A 14,489-nucleotide genomic window follows, 5' to 3' on the forward strand; every position below is an offset into this window, starting at 1 on the left:
ACACCAAGTCGACTTATCTGTATAACCAGAATCGTAAAATATGATATTTTGTTAAAGAGACCAATACTCTTCGGATGCCCTTCTCAAATTTGATTACCTCCACAGTGTAAACCAACAGCATAGGTAGAAGGGCCAGTGGCATTCCGATAATGCTAAACAACGCCATGGCTTTGAAAATTTTTTCAGCTGTCAAAACGTTGTGTACTGGGTCACTGTAGATGTATGTTGCGAAAGTAACGAAAGTTACCTATAGTATAAAAATCTTCAGTACTGTGGCTATATTGTTAAATTAGTCCAGAAATAAGTGTCAGATTTTGAGTTTCCTCAATTTTTTTTTCAAGTATAATTAATAATTCCTAATATAATTTTCCAAAAATATTAACTTTTGAACAAATCCAACAATCATTTCTGGACACAGGGAGAAAAAAAAAACATAAAAACAAATAAAAACGCTATAATAAATTTCTCTATACTTAAATAAACTGTAGAAATGCCGTCAAAATAGGTTATTGGGACCGTGCAAGTTCGGCAAAGCGACCTCTACTTCTACGCTTTGTACTTTTATTCGCACTTTTAATTATATTGGCCAATTATATTAGTCCTGGTTGCTGGATAATTGTCAAGGCCATAGTCCAAAAAAATAATAAGAAGAAAAAATAAGATGCAGGTTATGTTATGCAAACGTAAACAATTGTATGTAGTAAATAAAATTAGTTATTAAAATGCAGTACTGCAAGCAAAATACAATTAATTAAATTTACCTTTATATAATAATTGCATATCATATCAATATTGTGGAGCAATATATAATTTTTCTGCTTCAATGACAGAAGGTATGAAATATACGTCAATTTGACAATTTCAATTGACAATATGAATTAAGATAGTTGCAATATTTCTCCGCGACTCGCGCACGGTCGTTTCTCGTTTCCCTTCCAAGTACTTGCACACCGCGAATAAGTCATTATCATTGTATACTTTGATTTTCAGAATTCTTCTTCTTTTGGTACCTATTCGTTTCGAATATTGGCGATCATTCCGACTATAATTATTTTATTAACTGATACTTTAAATAGATTAGTTGTTGTTGTGGAGAACCATTTCCTCAGGTTCTTTAACCATGATATTCTTCTTCTCCCAATTCCTCGCTTTCCGAATACCTTGCCTTAGTCCATTCTTTCACGGTTTTTGCTCTGAATTTTAAAGAACCGCTTGGATTGACATGAAATGTGGTATACTTATAGCTTACATGTCAAAGAAAAAAAGTGATATTGTGCCGATGTGTGCTTTTGCCCTGGGGGTGACTTTCACCCCCTCTTGGGGGTGAAAAAATATATGTCCAAACTAAGTCCGGAAATGGGTAAACTGACTAATTTTAAGTAACTTTTGTTCTATAGAGCTTTTTCGCTAAGTCAACACTTTTCGAGTTATTTGCAAGTGAATATGTTCATTTTTCAACAAAATAACCACATTTTTAGACGGTTTTTCGCAAATAACTCAAAAAGTAAGTATTTTGTCGAAAAAAACGTTCTTAGCAAAAATATAGCCTATAAAAAAGTAAAAAAAATGGTGTACGCGCTAGGTCTCTGGATCTCGCAGAATCAGAGTTATAGCCAATGAAAAATACATTCATATTCACCAAATTTCAAATAGAATATTTCGACGTGAAATATCCAAACAATTAAGCACTTTTTGGGGAAAACCTATTATAACTTTTTTAAAGTGTTTAAAAAAAGCTTTATTTCTGTTTTTACAAGAAGTTTCTAGCATTAAATTTAAGCAAGTTACGCTCAAAATAAAGTTAATCCCTTTTGTTTTTGCAAAAAAAAATCGGGAAGACCACCCCCTAATTAGCAACTTAAATTAAATTAATCGTTACCGCTCCACAAATTATTTTACTTATGTTGTGTTTATATGATCTGTAAGTTTCATCTATTCAAAGTGCTTATTTTTGAAAAAATTTGGTTTCAAAGAAAAAATTTTAAAAATTTAAATTTTGAAAAATATGCTTTTTTTCAAAATAACTTAAAAATTGTTAGAGACACCAAAAATCTCGAAAAACAAAAAAAGTCAGATTTACTTTTCTGATTATCATGTATTTTTTGTTTTTCTGTTAGACAAAAATTGATTAAGATTTGGTGTTACTAAATTTGCATGCATTCGTGATCAGTGACTCGTTCAACCCCTTTTAACTACAGCCCTTTCAATAATAAGGACTTTGAACCGATGAAACTTACAGATCATATAAACAATATATACAGGAGTCAAGAAACTTGTGAAGTCGTAGACTAACTTTATTTTGAGCGTAACTGGTTTAATTTTGATGCTAGAAATTTTTTTTACAAAACAAAAATGAAGCTTTTTTTAACACTTTAAATAAGTTGTAATGAGTTTTCCCCGAAATGTGCTTCATTTTTAGTTATTTCACGTTAAAGTATTCCATTTGGAATTTGACGAATATGAACCTATTTTTCATTAACTATAACTCTGCTTCTACTAGGTTTAGAGACGTGATATATACACCATTTTTTAAAATTTTTTACAGGCTATATTTTTGCTAAGAATGTTTTTTCGACAAAATACTTACTATTTGAGTTATTTGCGAGAAACCGTCTAAAACCGTGGTTATTTTGTTGAAAAAATGAACATATTCACTGCCAAATAACTCAAAAAGTATTGACTTAGTGAAAAAACTCTATAGAACAAAAGTTACTTAAAATTAGCCAGTTTATCCATTTCCTGACTTTCTTTGGACGAATATTTTTTCACCACCAAGAGGGGGTGAAAACCACCCCCAGGGCAAAAGCACATATCGGCACAATATCACTCTTTTTCTTTGACTTGTTAGCTATGTGTATGCCAAATTTCATGTCATTCCAAGCGGTTCTTTAAAATTTAGAGGTTTTGCAATATTTTACCGTTAAAGAACGGACTACCTTGAAGGATTACCTTCAGTAATCTGTATTTAGTGCCGTTTCTCTTTATGTGTCCGAGATATTCTAACTTTCTCCTCTTAATACTATACATCACCTCTCTTTCTTTCCCCATTATTCGTAATACGGTCTAGTTGGTTCTCTTGTCCGTCCATGATATCCTTAGGATTCGCCTGTACAGCCACATCTCGAAGGCTTCAAGTTTTTTTTCCATAACTTCAGCGAGTGTCCAGGATTCAACTCCGTAGTATAATATTGAGAGGATCTAACATCGTAGGAGCCTTACTTTTATCTCCAGATTAAGGTTGTGGATTTTAAAGAGTTTGGCCATGTTATTAAATACACTCCTAGCCTTCTCTATTCTACATTTTATTTCTTGTGGGTGATCCCATTCGGCCCACTTTCAGAATTTTACAGGATTAAATTTTTATTTCTTCTTCTTTTTCCTCTTTATAAGCAATCCTGCTTGTTCATTGGCGGATTGATACCTCTATGGAAGGTTGTCACTCCATCTTTTGCGCAGTCTGTCTATATACTTCTACCGACGGTTTTGTTTAAAAACCTTTAAATCCAGCATTGTTAAGTGAATATTTGTAAAAGGTAAGATGTCTGTTGGTAAAACATCTACATTTAGCTCTTTTTCCACATGTCTACGCAGCGCCATTTAAATAATTCATTGTGCGAATCAGTGCTGCACATCTTTCGACAGAGTGTTGAATAGCTGCGCTGGTTTTACGTCTTCCAAAAACTCGTAGTTGATAAAGAGGATTTAATTCTTGAGAAAATTTGTAAGTCGCATGGTACTAAATCCGGCGAATAAGAGGGTGCTCCATGACTGTGACCCGAATTTTGGCAAATAGATTTTGGACAAACTATACGTTGTCGTTATCGAGAATCCAGAAGTTCTCTTGCTACATTTCGGTTTTTAGCTGAATGTTTGGTTAAAACTATAAAATTGACGATATAACCTATTTTGACGACAACTCAATCAAAGATTTGTTTCCTGAAATAATAAAACTTTAAAACGACATGGTTTGGTTTTCAAATTTTGTTTCGTAATCTATAATTATTATTAGTCAGATTTTGGTTAAGTAAGTCTTATATAGGATCAGATCACAACCCAGAACTGCACAAAATGTGGCAAAACATGAGGCTCAAAATAAAAATAATAAATCAAAGAACAACAGATGCCCAAAACGATACAAGTAAAGTAAGGAACCCACTCAAAAGACAACGACTGGCAGATGAAATGAATAATGGATTAATGAATGTTAAAGACCAAATTTTGCAAAATACTGAAACGGATACAAAATGGTTATTAATAAAGACAGAAATAGATAAAAGTCAAAAAGAAATTCTGACACCAACCAGATACAAAAAGAAACAATGGGTGAGGGAAGACATTTTTAGATTTAATGGAAGAAAGACGTCAACATAAAAATAAAGAGAATCAGATAATACAAAACAAAGTTAATAAATAAATGAAATGTAAAACTTATGGACTAAAAATGAATACAAAAACAAATATACAAACATACATTTGGGAGATGTACAGATAGAAAAGGTTTATAAACATAAATACTGGGAACCTGGATTACAGAAAATAATGATCAAACAACAGTTATAGGGCCAGGATAAATAGCAAAAAATGCATTTGTATAAAATGAAAACAATTGGGGACAAACGGGAAGATTGATAATACACACAGGGAAAGTTAAGATGAATGTACAGTAAGGGTATAAACCCTTACATTATAGTATATGTATTTTAAATTGTATATAATGATTTAATCATAAATAAACAACGTGAAGGTTAGTAGTGTAGCTAATTGATGTAATTTGTTTGTGTAACCTTGCAGTAGGAAGCAATTCTCACGTATACCCTAATTCTAATTACAAAGTTCGATATGAAAGAAAGATATAAAAGACGAGGAAATTTTAAGAAGGGGATCATTATTATAATTATTATTGTTCGAGATGGGTGTCTGAACGACATCACACGAAGCAACACCTCCTTAAATCCTACCATCATGGACGTGTATTTTTATAAATTAAAGTATAGTGTAGAATCAGTGTTTTTCCTGAGCTCGAGAGTTGGCCCTTCCGTCCCTTAAGGACCAATATCACAGGAGGAAAGAGCATAGGAAGAAGGAGAGTATCATGGTTGAAACATTGAAAGGACTGATTTAAATGCAGTTCAATAGAACTAACTCTTCAGCGACGGCACTCAAAGAAAAATATATCTTATTTTACTATCGTCAAAATTTGAAAACCAAAAACGTATGCAAAGCAACTTTCACGACATTTTAAATTTACTTACCAGGAATGGAGCACAAGACCAGATGAACGACGTACCAGCATTCAAATAAGCAGCTTGTTTCAACACTTTAATTTCTTTATTTCTGATTTTCAATACTTGATCCTCAAAACTGTGTTCCCAAGCGTACAGCTTCAAAACTTTAATCCCGTTCAAAATTTCGTTCATCAGCTTGACACGTTCATCCTTGTTCTTCATCTGTTTCACTTGTAGTTTTTTGATCTTGTTAGCAATGAATCCATTGACGGGAATCAGTATTATCATCACAGCAAGTCCGGCGAGTACAGAAGGTCCTAGTTCCTTCCAGAGGAAATATAAGGACAGGCAGATCTGTAGTGGTGCAGACCAAATCATGTTGAGGTAACCAATTAGATCCATGAATTTTTGAGCATCAACAGCCATCAGATTAACGATTTCTCCTACTGTGCTTTCTTTTCGGGCACTGTTTGATATCTTCAATGCTTTTCTGTAAATCGTTGATACCAAGACAGTACGGATCCTCATTCCAACCACAAACATCCTGTTGAAGTACTGAGCTAGGAAAAGGGTTTGAATGGTGGCTGTGATGAAAAGTAGAACAGCGTAGAGGTAACCCTTCCACATTTCTTGGTTGAATCGAGTGTAGGAAATAAGGAAACTATAAAGAAGAAAATTACGATGTTAATTTGAATTAAAACGTGATCCGAATAGACCAACGAGGCAGCGCTGAAAAATCTGTTTGAATTTACTAAAGATAGATTTTTCACAGTTGATTACTGTGAGTGTGTAGAGAAACATACTGCGGTCGGTCAAGCGAAACGTAGAACAGGGGTTACTGAGAGGGTATCAAAGTTGCTTTCCTACGAAGGTAATTAAATCCATTTACTAAGGCTGAAAATCAGTACACACATTCTAAATTAAATATAAATAAAAGTTATTATAGTCGGTCAGCTGTATGACGGGACAGAGCCGGTCGGTCGGCCCCAATAGTCGATTGAGGAAATTAAGCATTTTGGCTCGCAATTTTTTCGTCCAGCATGGATTTACTTGAAATTTTCACAGAAGGTAGGGAATAGTCCAAGGATCATTTTCTATATCATGCCGCTATGATACGCTAAAACCTTGGGGGTGGTTGCCACCCCATCTCGGGGGTGAGAATTTTTTATTACATTTTAACCATGTAATTCGATGGAAAAAGTGATTCTAAGAAAAAAATGTTTTTTACATTTTCTTCGTAAAACTAATATTTTTCGAGTTATTCGCGCTTGAAAATAACAGTTTTTCGACGAAAAAATCTACTTTTTTAGAGGGTTTTTTGAGAATAACTCGAAAAATATTCTATATATTTTTGGCGATAAAGTTTCTTCAAAAATGATTTTGTAGGACTTTTAAAGAGCTATAAGACTGTGTAAGTTAAATACCGTAAGATTACTTAGTTTTTAATTGTGGCGGTTTAAAGGGCTCGAATAAGGGGGTGTTTGCTGGTAAATAGAGGTTTTAAACAGCTATAGCTGGCTAACTATTCACTATAATGAAAATCTATGCACAGAGTAATTTTAGTCATTAAAAAAGCTACAATTTAGCAGCTTTTTTCGTATCTTCAGTATTTTCGGAGATATTTTGAAGTAAAAGGTGAAAAATACCAAATTGAAAAAAATCAATTTTTCTTTAAACTCCAATTTTTCCAAAATTAGGCATTTTAAATCGGTCAAACTCCTTGAGTGTATTTATAATATAAATATAAAAGGAACTACAGAAAGGTGAAGACCAATGTTGAATTAGGAAGGGAGTTAGGGGGTTGTTTTCACTGATTTTATCGTAGAGAAAAGCAGGTACCGACATTTTTTTGATTATAAGTCGCTTAATTTTCATTCTAGAAACTTTTTATTATTATTTTTTGAAAGGTCTAATCGTATACTTGAAAAAAGATTATTTAAGTTTTTCTCGAAAAATGCAAATTTTTCCCATTATTTGGCTTTGAATATTTCAAATTATGCATTTGACGAAAAAAGCTAACCTCTAACATGCCGTATCTCGGTTTGTATTGGTCTTAAAGATATTATTGGAAAATAATTTGGTTTGCGTTACTAAAAGATACAATTTTGATATCTATAGTTTTTTTGATTAAATGCATATTTTTCGAGGTATCCTCAAAAAACCCTCTAAAAAAGTCGTTTTTTTTGTCGAAAAACTGTTATTTTCAACCGCGAATAACTCGAAAGATATTAGTTTTATGAAGAAAATGTAAAAAACATTTTTTTCTTAGAACACTTTTTCCACCGAATTACATGGTTAAAATGTAATAAGAAATTCCCACCCCCGAGATGGGGTGGCAACCACCCCCAAGGTTTTAGCGTATGATGACGACTAGATATAAAAAATGATTGTTGGACTATTCACTACCTTCTGTGAAAATTTCAAGTAAATCCATGCTGAACGAAAAAATTGCGAGCCAAAATGCTTCATTTCCTCAATCGACTATTGGGACCGACCGACCGGCTCTGTCCCGTCATACAGCTGACCGACTATAATAGCTTTTATTTATATTTAATTTAGAATGTGTGTACTGATTTTCAGCCTTAGTAAATGGATTTTTAATTACCTTCGTAGGAAAGCAACTTTGATACCCTCTCAGTAACCCCTGTTCTACGTTTCACTTGACCGACCGCAGTATGTTTCTCTACACACTCACAGTAATCAACTGTGAAAAATCTAGCTCTAGTAAATTCAAAGAGATTTTTCAGCGCTGCCTCTCCGTCTAGAAGTGTCAGTGTTAATGTAAAGACAAGCTGCAACAATTACGCAGGGATGCGTCAAAATAGAGGGCTTTCCATGTACTCGACGCTAAAACGCGTCATATACTTGACACATATGTGCGTCAATGTCGTTCTGTGGAAAATGAATCTATAACTTTACTTACCCTAAAATCTGGGGGCTCACAAAAGTGAGCAGATCTTGTATCAACTTCAACAGCGCTCCAAAGAAATAGATAGGTCCGAAACATTTGAACAGTGCCGGTAAGATGGAGGCTTGTTTCTTCTTCTTGTTATTAACGAAATCGACGCTGGCCGAATCTGATTTAAATTTGGCATGGGCAACTTGTGTGGGGGAGGTGCTGAAATAAGTAGAAACAATGATAAATAATTTGTGTTATAGACAAGCTTGAAATAAAGGATTAATTTTTATATCGAGTGTACAATTGAGGCATGTATTGCTGCGGTGACAGAATAGATTACACCTTTATTTTTACATTTATTTCCATATTTTCTTTTTTGACTTATTTATTTACCTTTTATTGTTATTTTTTAAATTGTAATCAACCTATTTTGGGTGCGCCACTGGCAATTAACGTCACGTTGACGTGAAAAATGCGTTTGAACGAGGCAAACATTCAAAAAATTGGCTACCAGATATGTATAAGGGTGTAAACTATTCAATGACTGCAGCTGTACATATACACGAAATTATTAAAGTAATTTCAGAGTTTTTGGACTGTATTATAGGTGCGGTTCAAATGAATTCGGAGAGGTAATTCAATCTTATACAGACTATAACATAATCAAGGTTCACACGCGGTTTTGCGGATACACATGTACACGTAACTGTTCGCGTTTTAAACTATTTCACAATACTGGTTTTGTTGAGCTAGTCGTTATCACTGATAGAGGAGAACAGCACGTGTGTTCTTTCTGAGAATCAAAATTAGAGAGAAAGATTCGCGTCTGTCCTCCTCGAGGGAAGGCAGCACATATTCGCGGTATTTTAGCGAGTTAACTAGGGGTTATTACTGAGAGAGTATATAGTCTGGGCTGATTATCGGAGAATAGGTCATTTTTGGGAAAAGTTATTTACCAGCAATTTTATTGCTGGAATCGAATCTTATGATTATATGTAATAATAATATAGGTAGGTATGCAAAGTCCGCAGATAGTGTGCTACTTTCTTTATAAACAAAATGGCGCCCGAAAATCGTGTTTTTTTCAATTATTGCTCTATAACTCCGAAGATTTTAACTTTACAACAAAAACACTCAAACAAAAATTCACCGCAATTAAATTCTGCATAGAGATATGTTTTTCCCGATCTTCTCCGAAGAAAATTTTCCTCGGAAAATGCGGGTTTTTCCAACCAAATCTTTAATTTTCAAATAAAGTTTTAGATAAGTAATTATCCACCAATAATTAAATAATTTGGTGACTTAAAAGCCTTCTTGGTTTAGATTATAGTTCCAGAAGCTGGTGAAAATTGAACGAATATTTTAGCAACAATTCAATTGTTAATTAATAATTTACGGTCGCAATAATAACCAAAATCATTATGATACACTGATCAAACTTTGAAATCTTATAAAGATGAGATGCCTATTTAACATTTTGTCGACAAAATATAAATTTTTAATTTTTTTGCATAATCTTTAAATGTTAAAAAAAATAGTTATAAACAAATTAACGTTTCTCAGAAAGTTTTTATCATATTCTAATTTTAAAAAATAGTTAAAATGCGTATTTCAAATATCTTGAAAATGAATGCTTTAAAACTTTTTTGCAACCATTTGCAAAAAAGTTATGAAACAGCAAAGTAAACGATTTCTACGTTGTTTATAATTTTTTTTTAATTCTTTCAAAGCGTAAAAGTGAGTTTAAAGTACAAGCTAATTATTTACAAAAAATATCGATTAGTTTAATGGTTATATTTTAATTAAAGATTATAAATATATTTTTTTGTAATTTACACGAACGAAAGTAGACTAATACAGTACTGTAGCTAAAATTTCCACTCGAAGCGACGGCCGCCACGCGACGTACACTTAATAAATAAAATTATAGTATAATGTATGCTGCGCGTCAGTCGCTTCGAGTGAACATTTTAGCTTCGGCTCTGTATCAAGCCTACTTTCGCGCTAAAAATTACAAAAAGAAGTATTTTTAATCTTTCATTAAAATATAACCATTGAACTAATATTTGATATTCTTTGTGAGTAATTAGATTGTACCAGACTCATTTTTAAGCTTTGAAACAATTAAAACAAATTATAAACAACGGAGAAATCGTATATTTACTTTGCTGTTTCATAACTTTTTTGCAAATGGTTGGAAATTTTTTTTAAAGCATTCAATTTCAAGACCTTTGAAATACGCATTTTCAGAATTTTTTAAAATTAAAATATAATAAACAATTTCTGAGAAATGTTAATTTGTTTATAACTATTTTTTTTAAACATTTAAAGATTATGCAAAAAAATGAAAAAAATTATATTTTGTCGACAAAATATTAAATAGGTCTTAAATGTCTAACAATTAAAACAAATTATAAACAACGGAGAAATCGTATATTTACTTTGCTGTTTCATAACTTTTTTGCAAATGGTTGGAAATTTTTTTAAAGCATTCAATTTCAAGACCTTTGAAATACGCATTTTCAGAATTTTTTAAAATTAAAATATAATAAACAATTTCTGAGAAATGTTAATTTGTTTATAACTATTTTTTTTAAACATTTAAAGATTATGCAAAAAAATGAAAAAATTATATTTTGTCGACAAAATATTAAATAGGAATCACATCTTTATAATCATTCTAAGCTTGATCAATGTCTCATGATTATTTTGGTTGGTATTGCGACTGTAAATTGTTAATTAACAATTGAATTGTTGCTAAAATATTCGTTTAATTTTCACCGGCTTCTACAGTTATAATCTATACTAAGAAAGCTTTTATTTCACCAAGTTATTTAATTATTGATAAATAATTACTTGCCCAAAAAATTTATTTGAAAATTCGAGATTTTGTTGGAAAAACCCACATTTTCTGAGGAATATTTTCGAAGTCTTCGGAGTTATAGACCAATAATTGAAAAAAAAAAACACGATTTGGGGGCGCCATTTTGTTAATAAAAAAAGTAGCGCACTATCTGCGGACTTTGATACCTGTATTATTAATATATAGGATCATAATATTCGATACCAGCAATAAAATTGCTGGTAAATAACCTTTCTTTGTACTTTACTAATTAGACCAGCGTATTATAACTATTTTTTTTTTCAAAATTTAAAGATTATGCAAAAAAACGAAAAATTTATATTTTGTCGATAAAATATCTTTATAATCTTTATAAGTTTGATCAATGTATCATGATTATTTTGGTTATTATTGCGATCGTAAATTGTTAATTAACAATTGAATTGTTGCTAAAATATTCGTTTAATTTTCACCGGCTTCTGGAATTACAATCTATACCAAGAAAGCTTTGATGTCACTAAGTTATTTAAATATTGATTAATTAACTTTATTTGAAAATTAGAGTTTTTGTTGGGAAAACCCGCATTTTCCGAGGAAAATTTTCGTCGGAGCAAATCGGGAAAAACATATCTCTACGCAGAATTTAATTGCGGTGAATTTTTATTTGGGTGTTTTTGTTGTAAAGTTAAAATATTCGGAGTTGTAGAGCAATAATTGAAAAAAATACGATTTGTCGGCGCCATTTTCTTTATAAAAAAAGTAGCATACTATCTGCGGACTTTGCATACCTATATTATTAATATATAGGATATTATAATTCGATCCCAGCAATAAAATTGCTGGTAAATAACTTTTCCATGAATCTGGGCTAATTAGCCCAGAGGAATAGATCCGTCTGTTCTCTTTGAGTAGAGGGTCAAAACCAGAGAGTTTTTCGTTTGAATTGTTCAAAAATGTCTGTATTTATAAAGAAGTAGGATAGGGTCAGTAGTAGGACTTATTAATAACGGTTGGATTAGGTGATAATTTATGATTTGATACGGTGAAAAATAAAAAATGTTGTATAGTTACCTTTCGGCTTTTTTTAAAGTTTGACTCCAATATTTTTCAAAAACGGGTACCAACTCCCTCGAACTATCTTCGACATTGATATCCCACAGGTCTTTGGTTTCTAAAGGTTTTCTGAAACCTTTCCAAGCCAGCGGGTCGAACCATGCGAAGAGTAGACGTGATAAGAAGCTGGCACTCTCTTCTGGTGACGGATTCTAAAAGAAACCTTATATTAGAGCAGCAGAGACCAACCCATAGATGTATTAATAATAAACTAGATGTAAAGTCCATTCTTTCACGGTTTTTGCTCTAACTTTTAAAGAACCGCTTGGATTGACATGAAATTTGGCATACGTATAGCTTACACGTCAAAGAAAAAAAGTGATCTTGTGCCGATGTGTGCTTTTGCCCTGGGGGTGACTTTCACCCCCTATTGGTGGTGAAAAAATATATGTCCAAAATAAGTCCGGAAATGGGTAAACTGACGAATTTTAAGTAACTTTTGTTCTATAGAGCTTTTTCGTCAACACTTTTCGAGTTATTTGCGAGTGAATAAGTTTATTTTTCAACAAAATAACCACATTTTTAGACGATTTTTCGCAAATAACTCAAGAAGTAAGTATTTTGTCGAAAAAAACGTCCTTAGCAAAAATATTGAATATTAAAAAGTAAAAAAAAATGGTGTACGCGTTAGGTCTCTGGATCTCGTAGAACCAGAGTTATAGCCAATGAAAAATAGATTCATAAATCACCAAATTTTAAATAGAATAATTCGACGTGAAATATCCAAAAAATTAAGCACTTTTTGGGGAAAACCCAATATAACTTCTTTAAAGTGTTTAAAAAAAGCTTTATTTCTGTTTTTACAAAAACTTTCTAGCATTAAATTTAAGCAAGTTAGGCTCAAAATAAAGTTGGTCCCTTTGGTTTTTGCAAAAAAAAATCGGGAAGACCACCCCCTAATTAGCAACTTAAATGAAATTAATCGTTACCGCTCCACAAATTATTTTACTTATGTTGTGTTTATATGATCTGTAAGTTTCATCGATTCAAAGTGCTTATTTTTGAAAAAATTTGGTTTCAAAGTAAAATTTTTAAAAATTTAAATTTTGAAAAATATGCTTTTTTTCAAAATAACTTAAAAATTGTTAGAGATACCAAAAATCTCGAAAAACAAAAAAGTCAGATTTGCTTTTCTGAATATCATGTATTTTTTTTGTTTTTCTGTTAGACAAAAATTGATTAAGATTTGGTGTTACTAAATTTGCATGCATTCGTGATCAGTGACTCGTTCAACCCCTTTTAACTACAGCCCTTTCAATAATAAGGACTTTGAACCGATGAAACTTACAGATCATATAAACAATATATACAGGAGTCAAGAAACTTGTGAAGTCGTAGACTAACTTTATTTTGAGCGTAACTGGTTTAATTTTGATGCTAGAAATTTTTTTTACAAAACAAAAATGAAGCTTTTTTTAACACTTTAAATAAGTTGTAATGAGTTTTCCCCGAAATGTGCTTCATTTTTAGTTATTTCACGTTAAAGTATTTGTTTTTCTGTTAGACAAAAATTGATTAAGATTTGGTGTTTGTAAATGTGCATACATTCGTGATCAGTGACTTGTTCAACCCCTTTTAACTACAGCCCTTTCAATAATAAGGACTTTGAGCCGATGAGACTTACAGATCGTATAAACAATATATACACGAGTCAAGAAACTTGTGAAGTCGTAACGATTAAGTTCATTTAAGATACTAATTAGGGGGTGATTTTCTCGATTTTTTTACCAAAACCAAAAGGGACTAACTTTATTTTGAGCTAACTTGTTTAATTTTGATGTTAGAAATTTTTTTTATAAAACAAAAATGAAGCTTTTTTTAAACACTTTAAATAAGTTGTAATTAATTTTCCCCGAAATGTGCTTAATTTTTGGTTATTTCACGTTAAAGTATTCCATTTGGAATTTGACGAATATGAACCTATTTTTCATTAGCTATAACTCTGCTTCTACTAGGTGTAGAGACGTGATATATACACCATTTTTTAAAATTTTTTACAGGCTATATTTTCCCTAAGAATGTTTTTTCGACAAAATACTTACTATTTGAGTTATTTACGAAAAACCGTCTAAAAGCGTGGTTATTTCGTTGAAAAAATGAACATATTCACTGCCAAATAACTCGAAAAGTATTGACTTAGTGAAAAAACTCTATAGAAGAAAAGTTACTTAAAATTAGCCAGTTTATCCATTTCCTGACTTTCTTTGGACGAATATTTTTTCACCCCTAAGAGTAGGTGAAAACCACCCCCAGGGAAAAAGCACATATCGGCACATCACTTTTTCTCTTTGACTTGTTAGCTATGTGTATACCAAATTTCATGTCAATCCAAGCGGTTCTTTAAAATTTAGAGGTTTTGCAATATTTTACCGTTAAAGAATGGACTAAATCGTTGGCTAAAAGTTCGTAG

General features: G+C 31.8%; 1 protein-coding gene across 18 annotated transcripts in view; it reads right to left on the minus strand.

Moving 5' to 3' along the window:
- Nucleotides 1-14,489, minus strand: part of LOC126891618 (multidrug resistance-associated protein 1) — a 225,239-nt gene that overhangs the window by 135,955 nt on the left and 74,795 nt on the right. For 13 of the 18 annotated variants that reach the window (XM_050660823.1, XM_050660824.1, XM_050660825.1 and 10 more), the window contains exons 5-8: nt 12,038-12,231; nt 8,149-8,343; nt 5,253-5,886; nt 98-247 (exon numbers count right to left, since the gene is read on the minus strand). In XM_050660823.1, the coding sequence (XP_050516780.1) occupies nt 98-247; nt 5,253-5,886; nt 8,149-8,343; nt 12,038-12,231 (1,173 nt within the window). The remainder of the gene's footprint in view (nt 1-97; nt 248-5,252; nt 5,887-8,148; nt 8,344-12,037; nt 12,232-14,489) is intronic. The other 5 variants (XM_050660827.1, XM_050660828.1, XM_050660822.1 and 2 more) reach the window with 1 other exon arrangement.

Source organism: Diabrotica virgifera, chromosome 9 (assembly GCF_917563875.1).
Source record: "Diabrotica virgifera virgifera chromosome 9, PGI_DIABVI_V3a".
NCBI lineage: Eukaryota > Metazoa > Arthropoda > Insecta > Coleoptera > Chrysomelidae > Diabrotica > Diabrotica virgifera.